We start from the raw sequence: 25,840 nt of genomic DNA, 5'->3' as shown, positions 1-25,840 counted from the left end.
TTCCCAGGCAAGGGTTCTAATCAGAGCTACAGCTGCCGGCTTACAACCACAGCCACAGCAACACAGGATCCAAGACTCATCTGTGACCTACACCACAGCTCATGGAAACACCAGATGATTAACCCACTGAGCTAGGCCAGAGATCAAACCCAAAACCTCATGGTTCCTAATTGAATTAATTTCCACTGCACCTTGATGGGAACTCGGCAATTCAAATCTATTCAGATTCTAAGGTGGGATAATGAGAGTTCCAGTAGTAAGTTTAGATAATAAGGACCATTGTGAATCATCTGAATCCATTCATGTCCTGAATTTTCGATACTGAGTAGTAAGAGTTTGGAAATTTAGGTATACCTTTCCTCCAGAGAGACCTGTTTCATCAGTTTTACCTGACTCTAGTCCAAGTTTGGGGAGTGAAAGGTTTTTTTTGGGGCAGGGGAGTGGGGCATACCTGTAGCAAATGGAAATTCCCAGGTTAGGATTTGAATTGGAGCTGCAGCTGCTGGCTACAGCAACGTAGGATCTGAGCCGCATCTGTGACCTACATCAACTCTGGATCCTTAACCCACTGAGTGAGGTCAGGGGTCAAACCCAAGTCCTCATGGACACAGGCTGGGTTCATTGCCGCTGAGCCACAAGGGGAATTCCTGAGAGCAGGAGGAAATATTATTGTATTTTTGAATCTGTTATGTTAGACCAGTTCACTATCAGGCTTCCCGTGGACACCGGGTGTTTTTTTATCATAAGTAGTCTTGAAAGAGAGTTTTGGAAGAAGGATTTTAAATAGGGGTGAAGTAAAGGGAAGTTTTTCACTTGGTTTGGAGTGAGTTTGCTTCTAGACTTTAAAGCTTGCAAACAACGAATAATTCCAGTGAAGGGAATGTTGGGTGTGTGGTGGGAGCAGTGATGTGATTCTGTTCCAGTGGAAGTGGCTGCCAAGTGTAAGAGAGAAAGAAATGTGTCGTAAGATTTGGGTCTAAGGTTGTGCAAGAAGTGTATATTATTCCTCTTACTCTATAACCCAACCATGGCCTCTGACCCCTAGCACAGCCTGTTAAAATTTGTCACATGATTTCACTTGTAAATAGGGAATTAAAAAGGAGCTCCTTTCTGTGCTAAGGTTGAAATCAACTTGGGCAATGTTCTTTGCCCAGACCAGAGGCAGAAATTCTATAAGCAGTCACTAGATAGAGCAGCAATGTCTGAGAGTATGATATTATGAGAGGTATCAGCTAAAAAGATCTGACAGCAATATGTGATGCCTTGAGTGGAAAAGAATAATGCTACTATTCACAGTCGCCAAGACATGGACACAAACTAAATGTCCGACAGATGACTGAATTAAGAAGATGTGGTATATATGTACACCATGGAATATTACTCAGGCATAAAAAGAACACAATAAAGCCATTTGCAGCAACATGGACAGAACTAGAGACTCTCATACTAAGTGAAGAAAGTCAGAAAGAGAAAGATAAATACCATATGATATCACATATCTGGAATATAATATTTGGCATGAATGAACCTTTCACAGAAAAGAAAATCATGCACATGGAGAACAGACTTGTGGTTGCCAAGGGAAAAGGGGAGGGAATGGGATGGACTGGAAGTTTTGGATTAATAGATGCAAACTATTGCCTTTGGAATGGATTAGCAATGAGATCCTGCTGTGTAGCACTGGAAACTATGTGTAGTCACTTATGATGGAGCATGATAATGTGAGAAAAAAGAATGTATACATGTATGTGTGACTGGGTCACCTTGCTGCACAGTAGAAAATTGACAGAACACTGTAAACCAGCTATAAAGAAAAATAAAAATCATCATCAAAAAGAAAACAGTAATGCTAAGTAAATGCTAATGTATTAATAATGATGATGATGATGATGATGATGATGGTATGATGAATGACTGAGTACAATTAAAGTCCATGCTATGTGCCTGGCTCTATTTTAAACACTTTTCATGAATTGTCTCACTTGATCTTCATGACAACGTCATGAATTACTATTATTATCCCCATTTTGCAGATAAAATAACTAAAATGCAGAGGATTAAGGAAAGTCTAAGATAACACAGCTAAGAAACGTCAGAGCTAGGCTTGAAGAGGAGGCAATTTACCTGGAGAGTCCCTGTTCCAAATTGCATATTATTCTACAAAACGACTTTGCAGAATTAGAGAATAATTACATGAGAGCTCATATCTGGTAATAAAGCTGGCAGTCTTTTTCTCATTTTTTGAATGGGAGAAATAGTCTTCATTTTCAATCTTATTTCCAAACAAGTGGAGTTTGAGATGTTTGAATCATACTCTATCTTTCTTACTATAACATTTATTGGTGTTAATACTTAATTTCTTCAAGAAAATATTATTTTTCTCTCAAGAAAGTCTTCAAGATATTTCAACCCATCTTTTATGTATAAAATCAATGTTGACATAGAGGGATAATGAAAAAGTTAATTTTACAACATTCACCCTTGACATAGCTTCCAAGTTATGTTGATATACCTTTTTTCTTTCTTTTTATTTTTTTAACATTTATTTTTATGTTTATGACTTTGGTATAAAAAGAGTCTGAAGTATGTATGATCTTTTGTTTGCAGTGGATTTATATTTTTTCTTTTTTGGTCACACCCACAGTGTATGGAAATTCTTGGGCCAGGAGTCACATCCGAGCTGCAGCTGCAACCTACACCAAAGCTACAGCAACACTGAATTCTCAATGGTTGTGCCACAGTGGGAACAATGAAATTACAATGATGTTTACATTGACACTTACATGATGTTGTTTTAGCTTTAAACATGTGGAGAAAAGGATCATTTTATTTCTGTATATTTCCACTGGAGATGTATGCACCTAAGTGAATTGTGAACTTACTCTATCTGGAGTGATGCCTTTCTCTGGAAGTCCAGCCTTAGTAAGTATGAGCTGATGGTATAAATAGTTGTGAATGTTAACATAGCATCATGGCATGGTAGGGCTGAAAGAGGCCGTGGGTCGAACACTGTCATTGGGAATGAGGAGGAGAAAACTGAGGCTCAGGACCAAGGACTTTGGTGAAATTGCTGGTATCACCAATTTCAGGTATATATTGGAGAAAGGGAGTCAACCTGTGATGCCCAGTCTCTTTGAGCTGCAGTCACACTGTTTGTCATGTCGAATGTGTGTACTGAAAGAATAAATCGAAGGTTAGAGTAAAGAAGGTTGCTTTTGGGTTAGGAGAGGAATCTTATTTTAGACTGAGCTTTGCTTTCCTCACACTTGTTTTTCAGGGCTAAAATGAAAACTATTTCCCTTCCTCTCCTTTCACCTTACCTTTTATTTCTCCATCTTAGAGGCATTAATGCATATTTGAGTGTTTGTTCTGATGTTTGAGAAAGAAACAGTCTTTTTCCATTTGAATTTCCTTTCAATTTGTCTAACTGAAATTTGATATCATGTATCAAGTGATTCATCTGTAGCATTTATATCTAGTTATTTGGGCAAGAAGCCTTGCATAAAAGCAATTATCGTGGGTAATTCCCAATTATCCGCATACATCTCAAGCAGACACATGCTCTTTAAAATCTCCAACTACCATTTCAGGAAAAAAAAAGCACACACAAAGCAAAACAGAAATAGACTGTTCTCAGCCAAAATCCTCTTTTGGAACCAAGTTCTAGATAACAACAATGAAAGAGCTAAACCAGTGATTCTCAATCTTGGCACTGTTTACATTGGGCAGGATAATTCTTTGTTGTGAGAGGTGTCCTATGATTTCTAGACTATTCTAGCTCTCTAAAATGCACTCAGTGATGTTTTATATATGGTTCTTATTCATGCATGCATTTCTTTTACATACCTCAACCCACTGAAAATAAACAGTATGGTTTTTCGAATTTTTAAAAGTACAGATTTAAAAAAATCCAATAACTATTCACATGAATATCAGTTTTCAAAACACTTAAAAATGGCATCTAGTTTTTCCCACATAAAAGCTTTGTAACTTTTGTTAGATGTTTGGTAATATAATTCCCATTTTATAGGTGAAGAAACAAAGTCATAATTGCAAAGCTCTTGTCAGAGAGGTCATCATGGTGAATGAGAGGCGTGTATGGCTGGGACTGCTTGAGTGCAAATCTTGGTCCTACCACTTACTAGCCTTGGTGAGTAATAACTTAGCCTCACCATTTTTCAGTTTTCTCACCTGTGAAATAAGGATTATCCAATATGAAGTTAGGAGGTACTTTAAAATGTATTGTGAGAACAAATGATCGGTGCTTGTACATAGTAAGGGCACAATAAATATCAGGTATTACTATTAACAATAGCAATAAGAAGAATTATACCATTCTTCTTCCTATTATTAAGAAAGAACAATATGGAGTTCTTGTGGCTCAACGGTTGCAAACCCAACTAGTATCCATGAGGATGCGGGTTTGATCCCTGGCCTCACTCTGGGTAAGGATCCTGCTTTTCCGTGAGCTGTGGTGTAGGTCGCAGACATGGCTCGAATCTCGTGTTACTGTGGATGTGGCCAGGAGCTGTAGCTCTGATTCAACCCTTAGCCTTGGAACTTCCTATGCTGCAGGCCTGGCCTTAAAAAATATATATAGCTAGACTGCTTAGATTTGGAGCAAAACTCCATCACCTATGAGTCATGTGATTCTGCCACACCAATGAACCTTCTCTCTGCCTTAGTTTTTCTACCCATGGAAGATAGAAGATGATAAGGATGGGAACTGCCTTACTGCACAGAGTTTTTGTAAGCATTAAATGACATATAGTAAAGGGTCACTGTTGTTGTTGTTATTATTATCACTAAATACATTATCATTTTTTCCAAACTCAGCTAAATTTAGGCTTAGCCTGAATTGCCTTGTCTGATATCTGTCAGAATTTTTGTTTTTAAAGCCAGAGAAAGCAACACTTGTCATCTTAGATGCAAAGGAAGTTTTTGGACAAATACTATTATGGCAAAGCTGGAGGGAGGTCTGGGTGTGGAAAATGGTCGGACATGTCATAAGAGAACCCCAAGTCTGTGATCAGGAGCTGCAGCGAGAGTTAAGCAGGACCATCGTGGATGCTGTCACTGTGGTTAGTAGCCTCTACATCCCTACGACCCCTGGAGAGTTAAAGACCCAGGAGAGAGATCTGCTAGTTTCCCCTGAATGCGTGGTACTAGAGGCAGGCAGTCAGCCTCTTTGGCCCCCGAGATGGGTGGGTGTGTACAGCCAATCTGCAGAACTGCACAACACACAGGAAATGGGTAGCTTCTAAACAGAACTGAGTAGTGTTATAAAGAGGCCTGAATGGTGCACAGCCAAAGGGTGAATCTCTTACACATTCCTGCTAATTTGTTTATGGTGTGGGAGGCACTCTGGTTTCCCCCTCTAACAATTAGCCTCTATGGTACTACAAATGAAATTTTATTTTTTAATTAAAAAATCAGCTAGATCAAATTCTCTATTTCATGACTGAGTATTTGTTTTGAGTAGAGTCCATATGTCACTGATGGAAACGATAATGAGAAATTGCTGGCCTTTGAAGGAAATGTTTAAAATGGAAAAGGAGAAAAATGTTAGGCCATTCGAAGTGCTTTTTGTTGGGCACTTGCTATGCCCCCAACACAAGGCTGGTGCTGAGAATCAAACTTGCAAAGATCATGGGTTTTCCCTCTAGGGAGCTAGTATTTTAACTAAAGATAACGATATGTTAAACACCAAACAAAAAGGAACTGTAATATCTTGTGAATGTGTTTTAACAAAGACATATGTGAAGCACTTTGGAATAACAGGAAAAGGCATAATTATGGTCATGATGGGAGCTAGGACCTGAATTAGCTCTTGGCCAAGAAAAAAAGGGATGATATTCCAAGAAGAGAAAAAAAAAATCAAAGGTGAAAGAACAATCAATTAAAAGGAAAAAGGAACAAATTCCAAGCCTGATCTAACTGTCCCATCATATCTTGTTTGTTTTATTGTCATTATAAGTCCCTTGTGATTTTTTTTTTTTTTAGAAAGAGGTGAAGTTATTGCGTAATGGTCAGCTGTCCCAACAGATCATGTTTAAAGTGAAGAGCTGTATTTCTGGAATAATTTCATACTAGTAGTACTTCTGAAAGTGCCCTCAACCTAGGGCTGCCATGGAGAAAGCTGTTATGTGAATAACACTATTGAGGGAAGGGGAGAAATGCCAGCATTTAATAGGGAACAGAATCTCTCCTCTGCCAGTCTAAATCCATTTCAACATGTCCTTAAGCTGATTTTGATAAGACTTAAATCAGCAGGTCTGGCTCAGGTACAACTATGGTTCTATCCATTCAGATTATGTGCTGCAGAGGGTGGCACAATTGTCGAATGCATTAGCAACCTTAATTACCTACTAAAATTAATTAACGTAAAGGCGGGCATTAGGGCAAATGACCCATGTGGGCAATTAGAATAGTTCCAGATACATAAAATCAATCTGCCTCTCGTTTCTGCCTAATCACAGTAAAACCATTCAGAATTTATCTCCTTTGAAAAAATATTAAAAGGATCAAATAGACTTTAAAAAGACAAGTGCAGCCTGACTTTCAATAAAAGGTGGGAAATGATATCCCAGATTTTGATCCACTTAGAAGTGGGTTACAACTCTTCAACTCTGCCATCATAGTGTGAAACATCCATAAAAAACATGTAAAGGAGTGGACATGTCTGTGCTTTAATGAAAATTTATTTATGAACACAAATTAAAATTTCACATAATTTTCACATATCACGATGTATTATTCTTCTTTTGATTTTTTTCCCAACCATTTATAAAAGTGTGAAAACTGTTCTTAGCTCTCAGGTTGTACAAAAACAGGTTGCAGACCAGATTTGGCCCACAGGCTGTAGTTTGTCAACTCCTTGTTTAAGTAATGAAGAAATGAGGAAATGAAGTGACTAAGATCTATGGTTCCACATGGCCTAAACTATGACAAAAAAAAGTAATATACACACTAACCTAGCATCACAGAGTATAAAAAGACATAGGGGACAAAACACATTTTATTTTTTATTTTTTTGCTTTTTAGGGCTGCAACCGCGGCATATGAAGGTTCCCAGCCTAGGGGTCAAACAGAAGCTACAGCTGCCGGCCCGTACCACAGCAATGCCAGATCCAAGCTGTGTCTGCAACCTATAGCACAGCTCATGGCAATGCTGGATCCTTAACCCAATGAGTGAGGCAAGGGGTTAAACCCAAAACCTCCCAAAACACATTTTAAAAACCATATTTCATCAAGTTATGTGGCTGTTTTTACAAGATGTGATTCAATCACATATTAATCTTCTTCAAAGATTACTCACCCAAAAGTGCCACTTATCTTGTCTAGGTAAGAGTGCAAATTCAAATCTCACTTGGAGCCAACTGGTTCAAATATCTTTTAGTCGCAATTGATATTTCCTCTAAATCAATTCAAATTTTTTTTGATAAAAACTGACATTTACTGGAAAATGAGACATAGATGATGTATGTCATGGCACCAACATAGGAGTGTTGAACTGTAGTGCTGTAATATTATAACAATTTTGTTAGATTAGTATTAAGTAACCCTGCAAAGAGTGGCTAGTTTAGGATTTTTGCATTGCTTTTTTGTTTTGTTTTGTTTTGCTTTTTGGTTTTTGTTTTTTTAGGACTGTACCTGGGGCATAGGGAAGTTCCCAGGCCAGGGACTGAATGAAGCTACAGCTGCCAGCCTATGCCATAGCTGTGGCAACGTGGGATCCAAGCCACCTCTGCAACCTATGCCACAGCTCATGGCACTATCAGATCCTTAACCCACTGAGCGAGGCCAGGGATTGAATCTGCATCTTCATGGATACTAGTTGGGTTAGTTACTGCTAAGCCACAGCGGGAACTCCTGCATTGATTTTGACCTGGGCCCTGTTTTTCTTTTGTTTTGATGATCTGAATTATCTGCTGACATGCCTTGGCTGCATCTATGTCCCACAATATTCTGGTAGATTCCTGGTATTATTATTATTATGTTGTTATTTTAAAGTTGAGTTTTTCCCCCAACCCAGTTCCAACATTCCTTCTTTATTGACAAATTTGCCCACTGTTTTGTTCTGTACCATTTCTTTTTTCTTTTCTTTTCTTTTTTCCCGTTCAAAATCCTATGGAAAGCTAGGAGTGTTAATTCTTTTCCAATGTGAGATAGTCTTCACTGAGAATTGCTCTGAAAAAAAAAAAAAAGACAAACAACAATAATGATAAAATTAGTGCAGAACTCTTCTCCCAAAAGTATATAAATGTCTTGTGATGGGAAGAGGTTTGTAAATATCTTGAATTTGGATGGCAAAGGAGACTTGGGTTAAGTATTGCCTAGAGAATGTTTATGCTGGTATAGAAGTCCTATAAGCACAGGTGCCAAAACCTTACCATCATGTATATTTAGATGCTTACACATATGTAAATATACAGTTTTTATATCTGTAATTATAAATTATATGCATGTGTTACTGTATACAAAGCAAATACATGGGTCACGGAATTTTAGAAGGTCAAGATAAAGATAAAAATAGATGTTCTAGTGTTTTCCTTTTGCTGTCATGTAAATTGCATTGTGCCCTCTGGGCTGCATTCCCCACCCTGGAGATCAAGCATCCCACTGGCTCTCAGAGCTGAGATTAAAGGCCATATCTGTTTTCTGCTTCAGTAAGATTTCTTGTTGAATAGCTTCACTCTTACAGTGGCGCATGGAGCAGTGAATCCTATTGTTGTATGTGAGTGTGAGGTACAGAATTAAACATCCAGGATATTCTTTTTAGTTGTGACCTGTGATGAGTTCGATGATTCTGGCAATTTCCATGATGAAGCAGGTTGCTCCCAGAGCAGGGCCAAGCTGATGCAGCCTGTGTGCGAGCAAGGGCCTCAGAGTCGAGCGTTACAATAGCAAACACCATTTATTTTGGCACAAACTGAATTGTATATTTATTCTGAGGCCTGACATAACACAAAATTGGTCAGCTTTGAGGGAATTTTTCAATTGCTCCCTAGTAGCACCATTTAGCTTCTTTATAGTGGGTGCATTTCATTTTATGCTACAGTGATGGAACTCAGCATCGTGCATATATGAAAGTATCTTATCTCTCTACCCATGACTTTAAACACTGTGATATCCCTTCCCTGCATAGTTAAATGTAAGTTTTTATCTAAATGTTGAATAAAGTAATTGTCAACATTAGCGATTATGACTGTGATAACATGGAGCTTAGAAAGCTTCCTGGCCCCTCTGAACTTGCTGTGTTTGTTGACATATGAGCCCATTCTCAGCTTCTAAATATTTTCTCAGTTATTTGGAAGACAAGATAGATCTGCCGAATCAGGGTTCATTTCTGAGAGTACTGTCAAAAAACGTGATGTTGCCAGAAAAGAAAAGTAATGCATGATTGCATTTAGAAGTGCTAAGGATGTATGGCCAGCAAAAGGGGAAGGGAAATGTCAGAGGAGGGTCAATGTCTCCTTGGCACTGGTAAACAAAGGAAATTGCAATTTGGCAAAAATTATCTGCCAAATTGAATTCTCTCATCCTGATCTTGAACCTCACATATACATTCATTTTAATGATGAAGAGGTGGAAGTAAATAGCCTTAATTAGGACATTTTGAAAAAGTAAAAAGATAGAGAATATTTTAAAATAAAATTAATAACAGGGTGAACAGAAATGAGCATAAATAGGTGAGTAAGGCAGTAATGCTCTTTAGAAATATGTAAATAATAATATAGTACACAGATGGGCTGGTATGTAATACTAGACTGAAGATCTGGAATGAACATAGAGTTAAAAGATTGGAAAAGGCATTTCATTGGCAAGCAGAAAAATTAATAATTGGCTATGTGGGACCTTTCCTAATTGAGGGCTTAATAGACTCTGGCTTAATAGATGCTTTGTAGGTTTGAGTTAAGATATGAAATTAATAACTTTTATTTTAATTAATTATGTTAGTGATAGATTAAAATATTTGAAGTAAAACTTGGTGTTGGTTTGTGAAACAGTTATGAAACATATGAGTAAGATCAGTAATATCGATAATATATTGGTAGTTGAGAACATATATTTCGAGACCAAGACTATATGGGGATATCAGGATTTGATTAAACAGCTGGGCTAGGAACCATATGTTTATATCTGAGTTTCTGCCATCAGCAGGGAATTTAACATGGCCAGAAAACATACTGTGGAGTGAGTAACAAAATCAGAGCTGGAGGCATAGAAGTTGATGCTCAGCGTGCTTGAATAAGAATATGACTCCACCCTCACAGACCCAAATCAATATCTAGTGTATTGTAAAATTTTGCCGAACATATACTAATACTTATCATTCCTTCCAAGGCATGTTGGACATTAATATAGACTCAAGGGAGAAACTGACCCTTTGCCCAACTTCAAGGCCATTTTGAAATGGAAAGAGGCCTAATGCTAGGTGTAGACTATAGATCTGTGATGTTGAGTTGGTGTGACATTCCAACAATAAATATTCTTTAAAAAGTTTCGCAAATCTTATTGAGCATCAAATATCTCTTCACAAATCACATCTGGGTGAATTGGAGGTAAATGAGCCAAAACCATGAATAATAGATTCCTTTGGACTTATTAATGAAGGGGAAGAGTACATGGGTAACTGTGACCAGAAAATCTAAAGGTAGCCACAGCCACAGCAATGCCAGATCCAAGCCGCATCTTGAACATATGCTGCAGCTTGAGGCAATGTCCAGATCATTAACCTACTGAGCAAGGCCAGGGATCGAAACTGCATCCTCATGGATACAGTCAGGTTCTTTTCCACTGAGCCACAACAGGAACTCTGAGAATGAACCATTTGAGTGGAGATTTATATTCATGTGATGGAAAACCTTCTTCCACCATCCCTACAAAATCTCCTGCTAACTTTATCTTGCTCAGTAATACATTTGGTAAGACAGGAGTTGTTTTGGTCATATATGGAGATTCTGCATCTGTGTCAAGGTTATTATACTACAAAATCGGTAACATCATGAGGGAACTACCAACAAATGGACCCTACAAGTTATTTTATCATTTGCTGTGTGTGTCTGACATATACCATTTCCCCTTCAGATCTGCCCCTTTCCCCAGCTATTCCTTCCTCTTTGTCCTTTGTTTTTTTCTTTCTTGTTTTAATTGTAAATTATCTTTTTAAATTAAAGTATAGTTGATTTACAATGTTTCATCAAGTTCTGTTACACAACAAAGTGACCCAATCATACATATTTCCCTGTGCTGTGCAGTAGGATCCAATTGCCCATCCATTCTAAATATAACAGCTTGCATCCCCCAAACCCCCAAAATGCCCATCCATTCCAATCCCACCCCTTTTCTCCCAAGAACCTCAAGTCTGCTCTTTTTGTGTCCTTTGTTTCTTTAAAACCCCCACACTCTTTGATGTCCAAATCTTTCTCTAAAAAATTCTAAGAGCCATTCTGCCTCAAAATCATCTCTTCTGCTCCACATTCATTTTATGTGTTATTAACCGCTTGGCATTTCCTTTTCTTTCTTTCTTTCTTTCTTTCTTTCTTTCTTTCTTTCTTTCTTTCTTTCTTTCTTTCTTTCTTTCTTTCTTTCTTTCTTTCTTTCTTGGGCTGAACCCACGGCATATGGAGGTTCCCAGGCTAGGGGTTTAATCAGAGCTGTAGCCACCTCCCTACACCACAGACACAGCCATACCAGATCCGAGCTGTGTCTGTTACCTATACCACAGCTCACAGCAGTGCTGGATCCTTAACCTACTGAGCAAGGCCAGGGATTGAACCTGAAGCCTCATGGTTCCTAGTTGGATTAATGTCTGCTGTGCCATAACAGGAATTCCTCCTCTTTCTTGATAGAGTTGTTTTATTCAATTATACCCGAACTTCCTATTTACAGGAAGCTCACTGAAGAGGGCGCTCATCTTTTTATCATCACATCTGGCCTGGTACTGTGTCTCTATAGCTGAAAGGATGCTGACCCCAGAGGAGAGACCTGACTGGGACTCAGAAAGACTTAGGTGAGAGAGAATAAAAAGAGAAGCAGAAATGACTTGGGTTTTAGAGACAGGTGGACAAACCCATGAAAAGAGGATGTTCATCTTTGAGAGAGGTGAAGCCTTTCATAAAAGTTGATTGATAAATAATCTCTTCTAAAAAGTGGTATTTTGGGAGTTCCCGTCATGGCGCAGTGGTTAACAAATCCAACTAGGAACCATGAGGTTGCAGGTTCCATCCCTGGCCTCACTCAGTGGGTTATGGATCCGGCATTGCCATGAGCTGTGGTGTAGGTTGCAGACGCGACTCGGATCCCATGTTGCTGTGGCTCTAGCATAGGCTGGCGGCTACAGCTCCGATTAGACCCCTAGCCTGGGAACCTCCATATGCCTTGGGAAGCGGCCCTAGAAAAGGCAAAAAGACCAAAAAAAAAAAAAAAGTAGTATTTTGATCATATACATTAGCTTTCTGAAGCAAGTGGCAAATGTTTCAATACAGAAGTCACAGGACAAATGTAATAGGGCACATACTGAAATCATACAGGTTTTTCCAGAACATTTCTGTTATACATGATAATAGGTTCCTGATTCCTTTGGGAGGAAATTGTATCTGATATAATGTACTCAGAATGTATTCCATTACCATTATCATCATACTTAATGAACTCTATATTGTTTTCATGATAGGGTATGGAGGTAATCTTTCCATCTAAACTATTTGCCACAATCACAATGTTCTGTAGGTACTGTTTGGATAAATCTCTTTTGGGAAACAGCCCCACTATTAGTAGAGCCAATATTTTGGTGCCTGGAATGGGCTACAAGCAGGTGGGTGGCATATTTTGGAGAGATTTGTTTTAAACATGTTTATTTATGTGTGCACATCCTGCATAGAGTTTTGTGTAGATGAGAAGGAAGTTGAGATTTGGTGAGAGAGCCAGAATAGACTCTGTTAGGGAAACTCTCAAGTAGGGGTACATTTTTGTTATATCAACAAATATGATAATTTGCTATCAGAAGATGTGGGTAACTGCAAAGTCGAATGTGGTGAAGATGGTAGTGATAGTAAGCAGATGTCTATAATGCAGAAAATTCAAATTTAATCTTCCTGTATGAAGCCAGGTGAGTCAGTAGCAGTATGGATCCAACAGTTGGGCTGGCTGGGAATTTAGAAATCTCAGTAGAAAACAACTCACTCATTCAAACAATGCTTTGTCTGAATTCTTTTCCCCTAGACACTTACCAGGGAAGCAATTACCTTAGAGGGTTACTAAGGTGCTTAGTCTTACCAAGTTTCCAAGTTTTGGAGAAACCAGGCGATTGAGAATCATCTGTCTTGACGACTCAGGTTTGTGTTAATTAAGCTTGAGACTTATATATGAACATAGAATGCAAATTCATCCCTTTGCAAAGGGATGTGAAAGCTGTAACTGTTATAAGAACCAGTGTTCACAGCCTCAGCACCATTACATTCTCTCCCTATAGGCTGGCCTGGAAGGGAAGCCACATTCTCATCAGAACATTTGCCAGCAAGGCATCAGAACATAAAGCGCTAGTGTGATGAACTGCAGTGTTTCTCAGCAACAGGCTAAATTACCCTGTTGCTGATTTCACCACAATAAGAAAGGTCTTGACAATGGATGACAGTATTCTCTGTCTGCTGTCTGGGCCCTCTGCTTATGCAAAATGCTTTGAGAAGCAGCTCACATGTACCTTTCTGACTCTCTTTTTACAGCTTCCATTAGGCATCAAGCCCTCTTTGAAGCAACACAGTCTTTCTTTAGACTTGTTAATGAACTTCCTCTGATCACAATCAGATCTTTTAGGTTTAGATCTGTAATGTGACCTTGCAAAAAGCCACGACTTTTAAAAAATTTTCTTTTTCAGCTTCATTAATGATTATTCAATTTAAGCTTTTGGACAATAAGACAAATCCTAGTTATTGTTGGTGGTTGGGGTTTAATAGTCTTTTTATTTATTTATTTTTTACTGCACCCACGGCATGTGGAAGTTCCTGGGTCAGGGATGGAGCCCACATCACAGCAGCAACCAAAGCCACTGCAGTGACAACACCAGATCCTTAACCTGCTGCACCGCAAGAGAATTCCTGGTAGCATTCTCGAGTACTGAGGTTGGAAGTGTTAAGGTCTTCAAGAAGGAAAATAGGGTTTAGGAAATGTTTCTAGTCACTGGAGAGGCCAGCCTGAATGTTGAGTGGGAAAAGAGGGAGAAGATCATTTGTGTTGATGCAACTGGGATGGTCGTGTGATGCTGACATACAGGTGCATTAGTGCCTAAATCCATGGCAGTGGGAAAATGCAAATGCAGATGAGTGATGGGTCTGCTCTGGTCAGGACAAGATGGTGCAAGCTAGACCTACTATAAATGGAAGTTATGGATGCATGACACTTGGAGATAAGGCCTAATGCAGGGAGTGGCTTTGGTAATTCTTCTGGAATACTCAGTCCTATCTTGATTGACGTAGCCCACAGAGGAGGCAACATCTGCACTTCCTTCTTGTTTTTCAGTCTATCTTTCTTTCTAAAAGAGTAAAATGTAAATTGGAGCATGGAAGTATTTTTCTTATAAAGGTTTAACTGAAATATTAACTAGTAGGCATGCCTATATATTTTTTTCCTTCCTTTTTTACTGTCATGTTCTGACAGAATTAGGACAAAGTTTAGTTTATTTGGGAAGGCACTATACCACTCCCCACCAAAAAGAAAGAAAAAATAAATATCTTTCAGAGGGGATGTGTCAATGGTTTCAGATAGATTTTTTTAATAAATCTGAGCTTTGTCCTACAGTAGTATTTAACCACTGGTTTTTAAATTGAAGCCAAGACATTATTAAATTCTTAGCAAGACAAGAAGTAAACTAATTACTTAATTGTCAAGTTTTGCTTCTCTTCTACCCAGATAAAGAAACAACAAAAACAACAACAACAAAGAACAAAACAACAAAAAAACTTACAGTCATACGAACTGCACAGCACGTATGACCTTTTGACAGTTTTATGTTGTGTAGTATGTGACTTCAGGAACTAAATTTTGCAAGTATACAAGAATGGTCTCTGCAACTAGCTCTAGCTCTGTTCTGGCCATTGATCAAATGTGAACCAAATCATTTAATTCCATTTTAGTGACATTAAACTTATTTTAATCCTTTATATTCACCTGTGCACCCTCCTTCTCTTTCTTATCTTGATGTTTATTGTATATACTGTTTCTCAAGCAGGTACTTCAGAGAATGAAGAGATAGTGGTGGAATTACTGAAATCATGGAGAACATAATGGTATTTAGGTCTATGTTATGTCCTCCTACAATATACATCTGGGTTCAAGCTGTGGATCTAGGTTTTTTTTTTGTCTTTTTAGGGCTGCACTTGAAGCACATGGAGGCTCCCAGGTTAGGGCTTGAATTGGAGCTGTAGCTGCCAGCCTACACCACAGCCATGGAAATGTGGGATCTAAATCACAGCTCATGGCAATGGTGGATCCTTAACCCACTGAGCAAGGCCATGGATCAAACCTGGATCCTCAAGGATGCCAGTCAGATTCGCCTCCACTGAGCCACCATGGGAACTTTAAATGTGATCATTTTGGAAAAAGATCTCTCTGTTAAATAAATGAGTGGTCTTTGGTGTTCTTCAAGAGTAGATTTCTTCCTTCTCTCTCTCTCTCTTTTTCTTTTTAGGACTGCACTTGTGGCATATGGAAGTTCCTGGGCTAGGGGTCAAACAGAGCTGCTGGCCTATGCCAGAGTCATGGCAACACAGGATTCAAGCTGCATCTGCAACCTACACCATAGCTTATGGCAGGATCCTTAACCCACTGAGTGAGGCCAGGGATGGGACCTGCATCCTCATGGACACTATCTCAGGTTACTTAACAGGACCTCTAATAGTGGATTTTCTTATGTTACATAGCTTTTTGTAGTATGTTGTTTCGTAGCTTTTTTTTTTTTTTTTGGATAAACTTACTTTGAATCTGAGAAGTATAAGTATAGTCAGGTCTGCTATAACAGAATTTCCACAGCTTGGGACTTACTATGAAGTGGTGGAAGGGCAGTTACTTTGATTTGTTGGATTCCTGATGCTTTTCTGCAAAATGAGACACGAAGGAGTAGTAGGAAATTGGGGGTGTTGGAAGCCACACTCATTATCATTTAAATCTTCTACTTCTAGACTGAGAAGTAGTGGGGTAATGGGGAACTGTTTTATCCTATGAGCATTGGATACTATATGGTTCCTTCAAGAAAGGTTCTGACACAAGGACACCTGGGTTACGTTGAATGTTTATTTTTTTATAAATTACTTTAATATTGGATAACCTAGAGGGTATAGACAATATTGTATTTAAATTAAGGGCAATAAGCTACAGTATTTTAGAAACCATACATGAAATATACCATGAAAGACTGAAGAGCAGACTAAAGACACCTGAAGTCCTAGGCTGACAAACAACCCCAGAATTAAAGAAATAGTTAGTTTTTTTTTTTTTTTTTTTAGTTTTAAAGCAAGGTGATGGAATTGGGAATAAGGTTGAGATAGAGGAAATAATACCATATATTAAGAAATTATCTGCAATGTTTTATATTTCTGTTTCTTTCTTTACTAAAAAATAATTATTTTGAGTGGCATCCTGTTAGGGTGGTTATTATTAGCAAACATCAGCTGATTTTGCTTCTGCACTGGCATTATAATTTCAGGTTTGTGACTTTCATGAATTTAAGGAATTTTTTTTTTTTTTTTTTTTAGGGCTGCACTCGAGGCATGTGGAAGTTCCCAGGCTAGGGGTCAAATCAGAGCTGTATCTGAGCTGTGTCTGTGACCTACACCACAGCTCATGGCAATGCTGGATTCTTATCCCACTGAGCGAAGCCAGGGATTGAACCCACATCCTTATGGATACTAGTCGTGTTTGTTACCCCTGAGCCACGATGGGACTCCTAAGGAACTTAAATTTTTAATTAGAGTAACATTGAATATTCTCAAGGGATGCTTTCTCATATAACAAAAAGTGACATTTACTTAACTTTTGCACATTAGTTTTTGGCTGAAGACCAAAATGCTTTTTTTCCCCTGTGATGGATTATCCTTAAAGATAAATCTATGTTTTAGTATAATCCTTCAATGCACTCTCATCCTGTGAATAATGCCATTTTAATGAATTTTACATTTGTTCCAAAAGTCCTGAGGAACCTAATACATTCCTATAAATTCCATACTTTAGGGATTTTGGTGTCAAGCTTTAAATCTAATTTAATATTAGTAAAAAAATTATTCTATTTTTTTATGACTTCTGAACTTTTTATAGGTTACAACTCTGATCAAGCCAATCAGTGGATTCAGTGCTACCTCTTAGGCATTATGGTTAAAACCTAAACCATAGAAGAGGGGAAATAGGGGCAAAATAGCAAGAAGATGGTAACCAGATATGAAAAGTTGGGCTACCCTTTTGAGAAACACACTGAAAACACACAGGTTACAGGGGTCACAAATTTCATTGTTGGCCTTAGGACAAGTTGATATGTCATATTTATTTTTTTAATCCATATTTTTTCTGATTTTCTTTTTCTGTTTTCAATGTGAGGATACAGAGAAAAAAAATATATTTTAGCAGTTCTTAAAGGTAATAATTGTAAATGGAGATCAACCTGGCTGAAAAGACACTTTCTAAGTTCAGGTTTTGGGAAGAAGAAGGGGGCTTCTTGTCATAATAGTGGAGGGGGAGGGACCAGGAAGCAGGTGCAATGTAGAGAGGGCAAGGGTAAAGAGGACAGCCAACAGCTGGAGATGGGAAGCATGTATTTAGGAAAAGAGAGTTGAATGAAGATTTCTTTTTAGTGAATTCCTAGCAATTCCATTGAATCAGACTTTCAGTAATTCTACCCACATTATGATATTCTGGATGCAGATAGATTTCTTAAAGAAGCTGGTAGAGGAGTTGAGATCTGAGTTAACATTGTATAGGGATGAAAAATAATTAAGTTTACCAGCAAAGACAATTTTCTCTTTCTTTTAATATACAAAAGTAAAAATTTTAAATTCGATTTTATTTAATTAACAGACCTAGTCTTAAGTGATATATTGTCTGCACAGAAACACAGTCCATAATTTAAAAATAATTAAGAAATTAGGAGTTCCTGTCATGGCTCAGTGGTTAACGAACCTGACTAGGATCCATGAGGATGCGAGTCGGATCCCTGGCCTTGCTCAGTGGGTTAAGGATCTGGCATTGCTGTGAGCTGTGGTGTAGGTCACAGTTGTGGCTCAGCTGTGATTGGACCCCTAGCCTGGGAACCTCCATATGCAGTGAGTAGGGCCCTAAAAAGACAAAAGCCAAAAATAATTAAGAGATTAAATTATTTTTACTAAAAATGTTGGAGGGAAACTAATTCTTAAACTGCAGTTTACAGATTAAAATCCTATTCTTGTGGTGTAGCCTGTTAAGAATCTAACTAGTATCCATGATGATGTGGGTTCCATCCCTAGCCTTGCTCAGTGGGTTAAGGATCTGGTGTTGCCATAAACTGTGGTGTCGGTTGCAAATGTGACTCTGATTTGGCCCCTAACCTGGGGACTTCTATATGCTGCAGGTACTGCCCTGAAAAGAAAAAAAAAATATTCCTGTTCTCCACTCCTCTATCTACCAATATCTTCTGTACCCTGGGGTTGCTGAGAAATTATTCTATTTACTTCTTTCCAACTCCCAAATGAACTCTCCAACCCACCCCAATCTCTAATTCTGGTTTAATCCCAATAAATTGCTAAGTATACTTATTCAACATCTACAACTAATTCAGCAACTTGATGAACGATGAATATATAACCATCAGTGGATAAAACAGAAAATCAGTTCCTGTATTCACAATCTTCTGTCTTTCATTCCAGAGGGAAATAGATAATAAGAAAGAAAAATATGTAAAATATATAATATGTCAAAAATATAAAAGATGACGATCAAAAGCAGTGATAGTGAGTCTACAATGTCTGTTGGAGGTTATGGCGGTCAGTGAAGTTCTTACAGAGAAGAGGATTTTGAAGAGTGAAAAAGCAAGTCATGCAAATTTAAATATACAAGGGAAGAACCTTCTAGGCTGAGGGAACATCAAGTACAAAAAACCTGTATGTATAGTAATTCTGGCATGTTCAGGGACAGGAAAGAGGCTCATGTGATGAAGAAGAGAGTAGAGGGGAACATTAGCAAGGGAAAGGGTCAAAAGGTATGTGTAACTTTACATGTAACAGAAAGACTTCTCTCTTTGCTCTGCATGAGATGGAAGCCATTGGAAATTTCTGACTAAAAGGGTGCTCATATATTATTCTGTTTTAAGAGGCTCTGAGTTGAAAATAGAAGAACTAGAGTGAAGGGAGACAAGGGTGGACACAAGAAACTCAATCAGGAGACTTACAGTAATTTAGGAAAGAGATAGTAGGTTGTGTGTGTGTGTGTGTGTGTGTGTGTGTGTGTGTGTGTATCTTTTTAGGGCTGCACCCCAGCATATGGAGATTCCAGGGTCAGGGTCAAAGCAGAGCTGTAGCTGCTGGCCTGCGCCACAGCCACAGCCACAACCACAGCAATGCCAGATTCGAGCCACGTCTGCAACCTACACCACAGCTCATGGCAACACTGGATCCTTAACCCACTGATTGAGGCCAGGAATTGAACTTGTGTCCTCATGATTACTAGTCAGATTCGTTTCCACTGAGCCATGACAGGAACCCCGAGACAGTAGTGGTTTTTACCGATGTGATGGTAATAGAGGTGATAAGAGGTAACAGGATTCTGAATATATTTTGAAGGTGACACCAATGGAAATATTTTTGGTAGACCCTGTGGGAGTTGAGGAAAGAATGGAAAGAAAGAATTGTTATTACCTATGGTAGCAAGCATAGAGGATGAGTTAGTTTGGGGATGAGTACTAGAAACTTAGTGTTGAACATATTACGTTTGAGATACCTACTATATACTCAAATGGACAGGTGGGGTAAGCGGGAGGTTATATGGATTTGAGTCTGGATTTTGGAGAGTCAAGTCTGAGCAAGAGATATTAACTTGGGAGAATATAGGTTATATTTTAATCTGTGAAACTGGCTGTGATCCTTAAGGGAGTGAATGTAGACAACCTGGTGACAAAGCTGAACTTTGGGTATTAAACAAAAGAAAATGTTTAATGCAGAATAATAGGTCCCCTTGACATGGTATCAGACTATCTGGGCTCCTGTGTAAGCCTTCAGATTCATACTATGCCCTTCCAGTGAGTTAAAACAATTAGTCAATTCAATAGCGGAAAAAAAGAGCGACGTTGTTGGAGGGCATTGCATTATCTAAACAAATGGTGATAATACTTTTTCCCCCTCAATTTTCAACTTGTCCATATTGCAGACAAGGAGGCACAACATTATTTTATTTAAATACAGTCATCAATCAATCACTCCAGTTTGTAAAAATAAATGATTTGTAAGAGTTAAAACAAGAAAAAACATTAAATGTGAAATATTCTAGCATCTTGACTGTCTACACTCTATCAAATTTCTTTGTAGGTTTCCATGACCTTTTCACCATCACTGCATCTTTCTCCATTCCATTCTTTTGGGTAAGATTCTGCATTTTCTAGCTTGTAAGGGATAACTTACCTTTATAAGGTAGAGTTGTTGGAGAGAAGAAGAAAAAGGAAAAGTAGGAGAAGTTAAAACAGGGTTCAGATACTTTGTCATCCAATAACCACAAACCCACCACAGTATTTATTTCTAATCTTCTAGTCTCTCACCAGCACTATTACCTTTCTACCTCACTCTCTCTAGTGCTTCGACAGTCACATCATCTTACTATTTTTCCCTCTCTTCCTTATGCCCCTGGCCTCATATCCTATTTCCTTCACCCCAGTTTTTATCTTGTTCAATCATTATTATCTCCAACCTTTGCACATACCCTCAGATCTCTTGCTTCTTTCTTTGTGGAACTTGTCTGAGCAAATTACAACCTCTTGCTCCATATGTGCCCCTGTCTAGCTAAAGATGGGTAAAGACAAAGCACAATCATTCTTCTGATCCAAATGTATGATTGCTACCACCCAAGCAAGCCCTAATGCTGGTTTTTGAATGCTTTGGGCATTCCAACATTTAGACACGGGGTGAATGAAAGGAATACAAAAGAGACAGAAAGGAAAGCCAGAGAGACAGGGAGAAAACAGGATGAAGATACAGATCTGGAGACCAAAGGAGGAGAGTGTTTCCAAGACAGGGGTGTGATCAGTTGGGTTAATGCTTCAGATAGCTTGAGTCTGATGAGTACTGAAAAATGATCATTGGATTTGGTGACAGGGAGGCCACTAGTGACCTTGGGTTTGGTAACATTTTCTTTTGTTTAAAGTTTTCCGAGAAGGCTGTTAGTAATAGGAAGGAGAAGTCGGGAGGAGAGCTTTATATTCTTTTGGGAAAGTTAAAGACAGAATTAGGAAGCTGCTGAAGTTGTAGAAATACTTAAAAATATATCAATTCATGTAAAGAATAGTGGGCCAAACAAAGGCAAATAGTTTTGATAGTCCTTACAAGCTAAATGTTCTGGATTGAGATAATTATGGGCTATTGGTGACTGCTGATGAGTACTTGATCTGGACTCTCTAACCACAAAATTAAGGTAGTTACCAAGTTAAGCTAATGAATTTGTGCTTGATTTAACATGCAATTATTTTAAAATTACATATTTATACATACATAATTATGCATATGTATACAATTACATATATGTTATCTCTATAAACTTCATATGTAACAAATTTTATGGAAATAATATATATCTTATATATTAAATACGTGTATGTAAAATGTATATTTAACATAAATTTTATAGAATCTCACTAATAGTTGGCTGTAGTCTATTGGTGAGCTGATTAAGTTTCTGCAAAATGACTTCTTCCAAAGAAATTTTATTTCTGGGACAAAATATGTGCACTAGAGACTACAGAGCTGAAAGAGACAGTCTTGCTCCCCTGAACTGAGATAGTGTTTCAGGGCCCTCCATTTGCAGAAACCCCTCTAAGGCCCTGTTCCTGATTTTGAAGACACAATTTTGTTTTACTTTTTAATCGAAGAAAGTTCTGAAATTGATAAATTCTAGGATTAAAGCAACCTGAGTCCAACTCTGCCCTTGACCATTTTAAACACAAAAGCATTCAGTGTAGACAACTGCATAATATAATATAAAAGCCCAAACTCTTTAAATATTCTCTCCTCCCCAAGCTTTGGTCCAAATCAGGTTTCGATATTTTGAGTTGGGGTGGGCGGGGAATGGGACACTGTTGGCTTCTCTTGTCTTTGCTCCCCTTCTTCTCTGGTTAGCTTCTGATCTTGTTCTGCTCTTGACCTAAGACTGGTCTCAGGGGGAACAGTCACAGGTGACTGGTACAATAGCAGTCTGGTGTGTACCTCCTCCCCCCGCCCCTGCAAATAATCCCAAACTGAATCCTATTCCCTTAAACATTGCTTTGGTGGATTTCCTTGGCACCATTCTCTACTGAATCTTCTAGACTGCTCACCTGACGAGGATAATATCTTTCCTGGGCTGGCTACCAGTGAGTTCTCCTCTCCTCTGGATTCCAGCCACCCCTCTGTTTGGTGTCCCTTTGCCCTTTCAAATCAAGTGCTCCATGGGATCCCTTTTAAAGGCTTCTCATAGCAAGGTCCATATTTGGAATTTGAGAAACTTCTCTGGGTGTGGAAACGTAACTTGACTCTCTCATCTTTCTCTGAGCCTGAAATTCATAAGTGTCTCTAGGTCAATTTTCCTTGGCATGAGGTTAAGGGGAAGTACCACCTCTGCTTCCCCATGGATGTGTGTTGTCAACATAGCTTATTGACAATTCATTCTAAAGAAGTGAATTCAATCTTTTAAGACAGAGGACAGCTGCTAGCTAGTGCTGGGTGGACCGACGTGGAATTGCTCTCTTTTCTCTTCCACATCTTTGTGAAAATCCCGAAGGAATGGTTTATGATCTGTCTTAACATGTAGGTGTACTTAGAGTATATTGTTTTGTGCTTTGCCTTAGAGGGGTTATGTGAAAGCAGGAAGAGTGGCACTGAATAACCTGTTATAGTCCCAAATTAGAAAAATACAGGAACATGGAGATGAAACAAGTCTGGAAGAATATTTTGGCAAATGGGACCAATGTGTAAAAATGGCAGATGATACTGTAATGTGAGACGCTGGAGGGACAGCATGGGGCTGTGTGCTCAGAATCTCAGAATAAAACCTTTCTATTTCTGACTTGGCCAATCAGGCACTTCTTTATTTAAAGTGGCCTATAATTTCCTTTTCTAATCTAGATTTTGACCTCTAGGCATAACACTTAAGGAGAAAAAGGATAGCTGTAGTGAAATGCAAAATCTAAGAACCAAGGGATAGTTTTTTATGCTGTAAATGGGTCCACAGGGAAAAGGATCTACCTCAGTTTCAACAACTTCATATTCTGGATATTTCTTTGGTTATATAGATCCAATGCTACATCAAAACCTCCAGACCGCTATAATATCCTAGAAAAATTTATTGTCCAAACACATGGCAGGTTAACTTTTAGCCTAAACTGGTCCTCAGAAGAAATAAGATCTTGTTCCTATCTCCATACTATGTTTGAAATGGAAATAGAAATTTAACAGTTTAAAAGACTGTATTGTGTGACTGAGGTAACATGATTAAAATGTCAAATGCTTTTAATATAGATGATCTTTGGTCATCTGTATCATAATGGCAGCATCGGTGTGAACTATCTCATATTTCAAGCACTTGTTAAGGAGGTGGAACAACAGAGGACTAGCACCTCTAGATTTTAGTACATATTCTCAAGTTAGAATCAATTGACGTAAGACCTAACATTAAAACTAATAGTCTGCTAGAAATTTCTCAGTTTGTTTATCCTGAGGAAGGTCGAGCAAGCCTGGTTAGACCAGAGTAAGAGGTCTCTGAAGATAAGACTCAGCAAAATTTCAGCTGGTGGAGAAGGAAGTGTGACAAGCACTCTCGCGAGGCCTGAAGATAGCGCGATGGTGGTGGCAGCAGCTGGAGGTAGGAAGAGAGGACCGGAAGTCCTTCATCTTGAGCGTCCAATGCCGGAAGGACTGGAAGCCCTTTTCCCTCGGATAGGAAAACGGCCCACCTTGCTGGAAGTCCTACCTCCTCGAGCTCCTTCACTCTTTCAGACATTTTTCTGTCACCTGTGCTTGCCTCTGTTCCCTTTCCCTGTTTTATTCCTATAGCAGAAAAGGATACATTACTGTCTTTCTCCCAGCTCTACTAAATGGGTCCCTTTCCTGCACCCCCCCCCCCGCCCCCGTAGCTGAGAAGTAGGACCTAAGGATGGCTGGATCTGTAGGATCCTAAAGGAAGGGGGAGAGGTTCTCAGAAGTCTGCTTCTGCTTCTGCTACCAGGACTCAGCATCCTCAGTCTCTCCCCTCCTGCTACCATGCACCCTGCTGCTTCCCTCCTTTCTGTGTTTGTGGCCACTGCGCTGTGGGGAGCAGCCCCTATCAGGGGGCTTATTCGAGCGACTTCATACTACAATGCAAGCATGAACTTTGCAGACCTCCCAGCTCTCTTTGGGACTGCCTTGAGCCCGGAGGGACTTAAGGGGTTCCTTGTGGAGGCTCACCCAGCCAATGCCTGCAGCCCTATTGCCCCACCGGCTCCAGCCTGGGTCAACGGGTCAGTTTTCATTGCGCTGCTTCGAAGATTTGACTGCAGTTTTGACCTCAAAGTCCTAAATGCTCAGAAGGCTGGGTATGATGCCGCTGTGGTCCACAATGTGGATTCTGATGAACTTGTGAACATGGTGTGGAACAATGAGGAAATCCAGCAGCAGATCTGGATCCCGTCGGTGTTTATCGGGGAGAAGAGCTCTAAATACCTGCGTGCCCTCTTCGTCTACCAGAATGGGGCTCAGGTGCTTCTGGTTCCCGAAAATACATTCCTTTTGGGCTATCGCCTCATCCTTTTCTCTGGGATTTTGGGCGTGCTAATTTTGGGCATGGGAGCGATTGTGACAGTTTGTTGTATCCAATTCCAGAAACAGCACCGGGGAACCGACTAACTGAAGAACAACTGAAGCAGATTCCTACACGTGACTATCAGAAGGGAGACCAGTATGATGTCTGTGCCATCTGCCTGGAGGAATGTGAAGTTGGGGACAAACTGAGGGTACTTCCTTGCACTCATGCCTATCATTGCTGCTGTGTGGACAAGTGGCTCACTCAGACCCGGGAGACTTGCCCTATCTGCAAACAGCCTGTTCAGCGGAATCCTGAGGAGGAGGAGGAGCAAGAGGAAGAAATTCAGGGACAAGAGGGTGTTGAGGAAGGGGAGCCAAGGGTCCACCTTGCCTCAGAACGGACCCACTTCTGGGCCTCAGCACCACACTTCCCATATCCTTTGGCTCCCTCGCCCCAGTCCCCTTTGTGTTTCTTGCGTCTTCAATAGATCCCTCACCCTCTCCATCCTCCTCTTCCTCTTCAGCTGCCATCTTGAACCAAGACTCCCTTTCCTTCCCACCTTTGGCGACCAATTTGCACAGCCTCTCTTCCTCAGCCCTCAGTCTTCTATGTTGAGGGATAGGGGATATTTCTTCCCCAGATTTCTCTCTCACCCATCCCCATCCTTTTGAGAGGGTTGGATGTGAAAGGGACTAGGTCTTCACTTATTGGGTTAATAAAATTGTTTTTTGTGGACTTAAAAAAAATACAGTTACATGTGAAAGCCATAGGTGAAAGCTATCAGAAACAATTTTAAAGAACATATTTTTATAATTTGGGTCCAGGATGAAAAATAATTAGAAACATTATTTTAAGTAACTCA

The 25,840-nt window shown here is 39.3% G+C and overlaps 1 protein-coding gene across 1 annotated transcript; it reads left to right on the top strand.

Moving 5' to 3' along the window:
* The first annotated feature begins 24,455 nt into the window (after positions 1-24,455).
* Positions 24,456-25,593, top strand: LOC125138232 (E3 ubiquitin-protein ligase RNF167-like). Its single transcript, XM_047799556.1, is given in 3 exon segments — positions 24,456-25,065; positions 25,068-25,376; positions 25,379-25,593. Coding segments are annotated over 3 exon segments (1,134 nt in total).
* Positions 25,594-25,840: the final 247 nt, after the last annotated feature.

This window comes from Phacochoerus africanus, chromosome 1 (genome assembly GCF_016906955.1).
Source record: "Phacochoerus africanus isolate WHEZ1 chromosome 1, ROS_Pafr_v1, whole genome shotgun sequence".
Taxonomy (NCBI): Eukaryota; Metazoa; Chordata; class Mammalia; order Artiodactyla; family Suidae; genus Phacochoerus; species Phacochoerus africanus.
The sequence above is the reverse complement of the archived record's forward strand: the minus strand, read 5'-3'. Positions and strand labels throughout refer to the sequence as shown.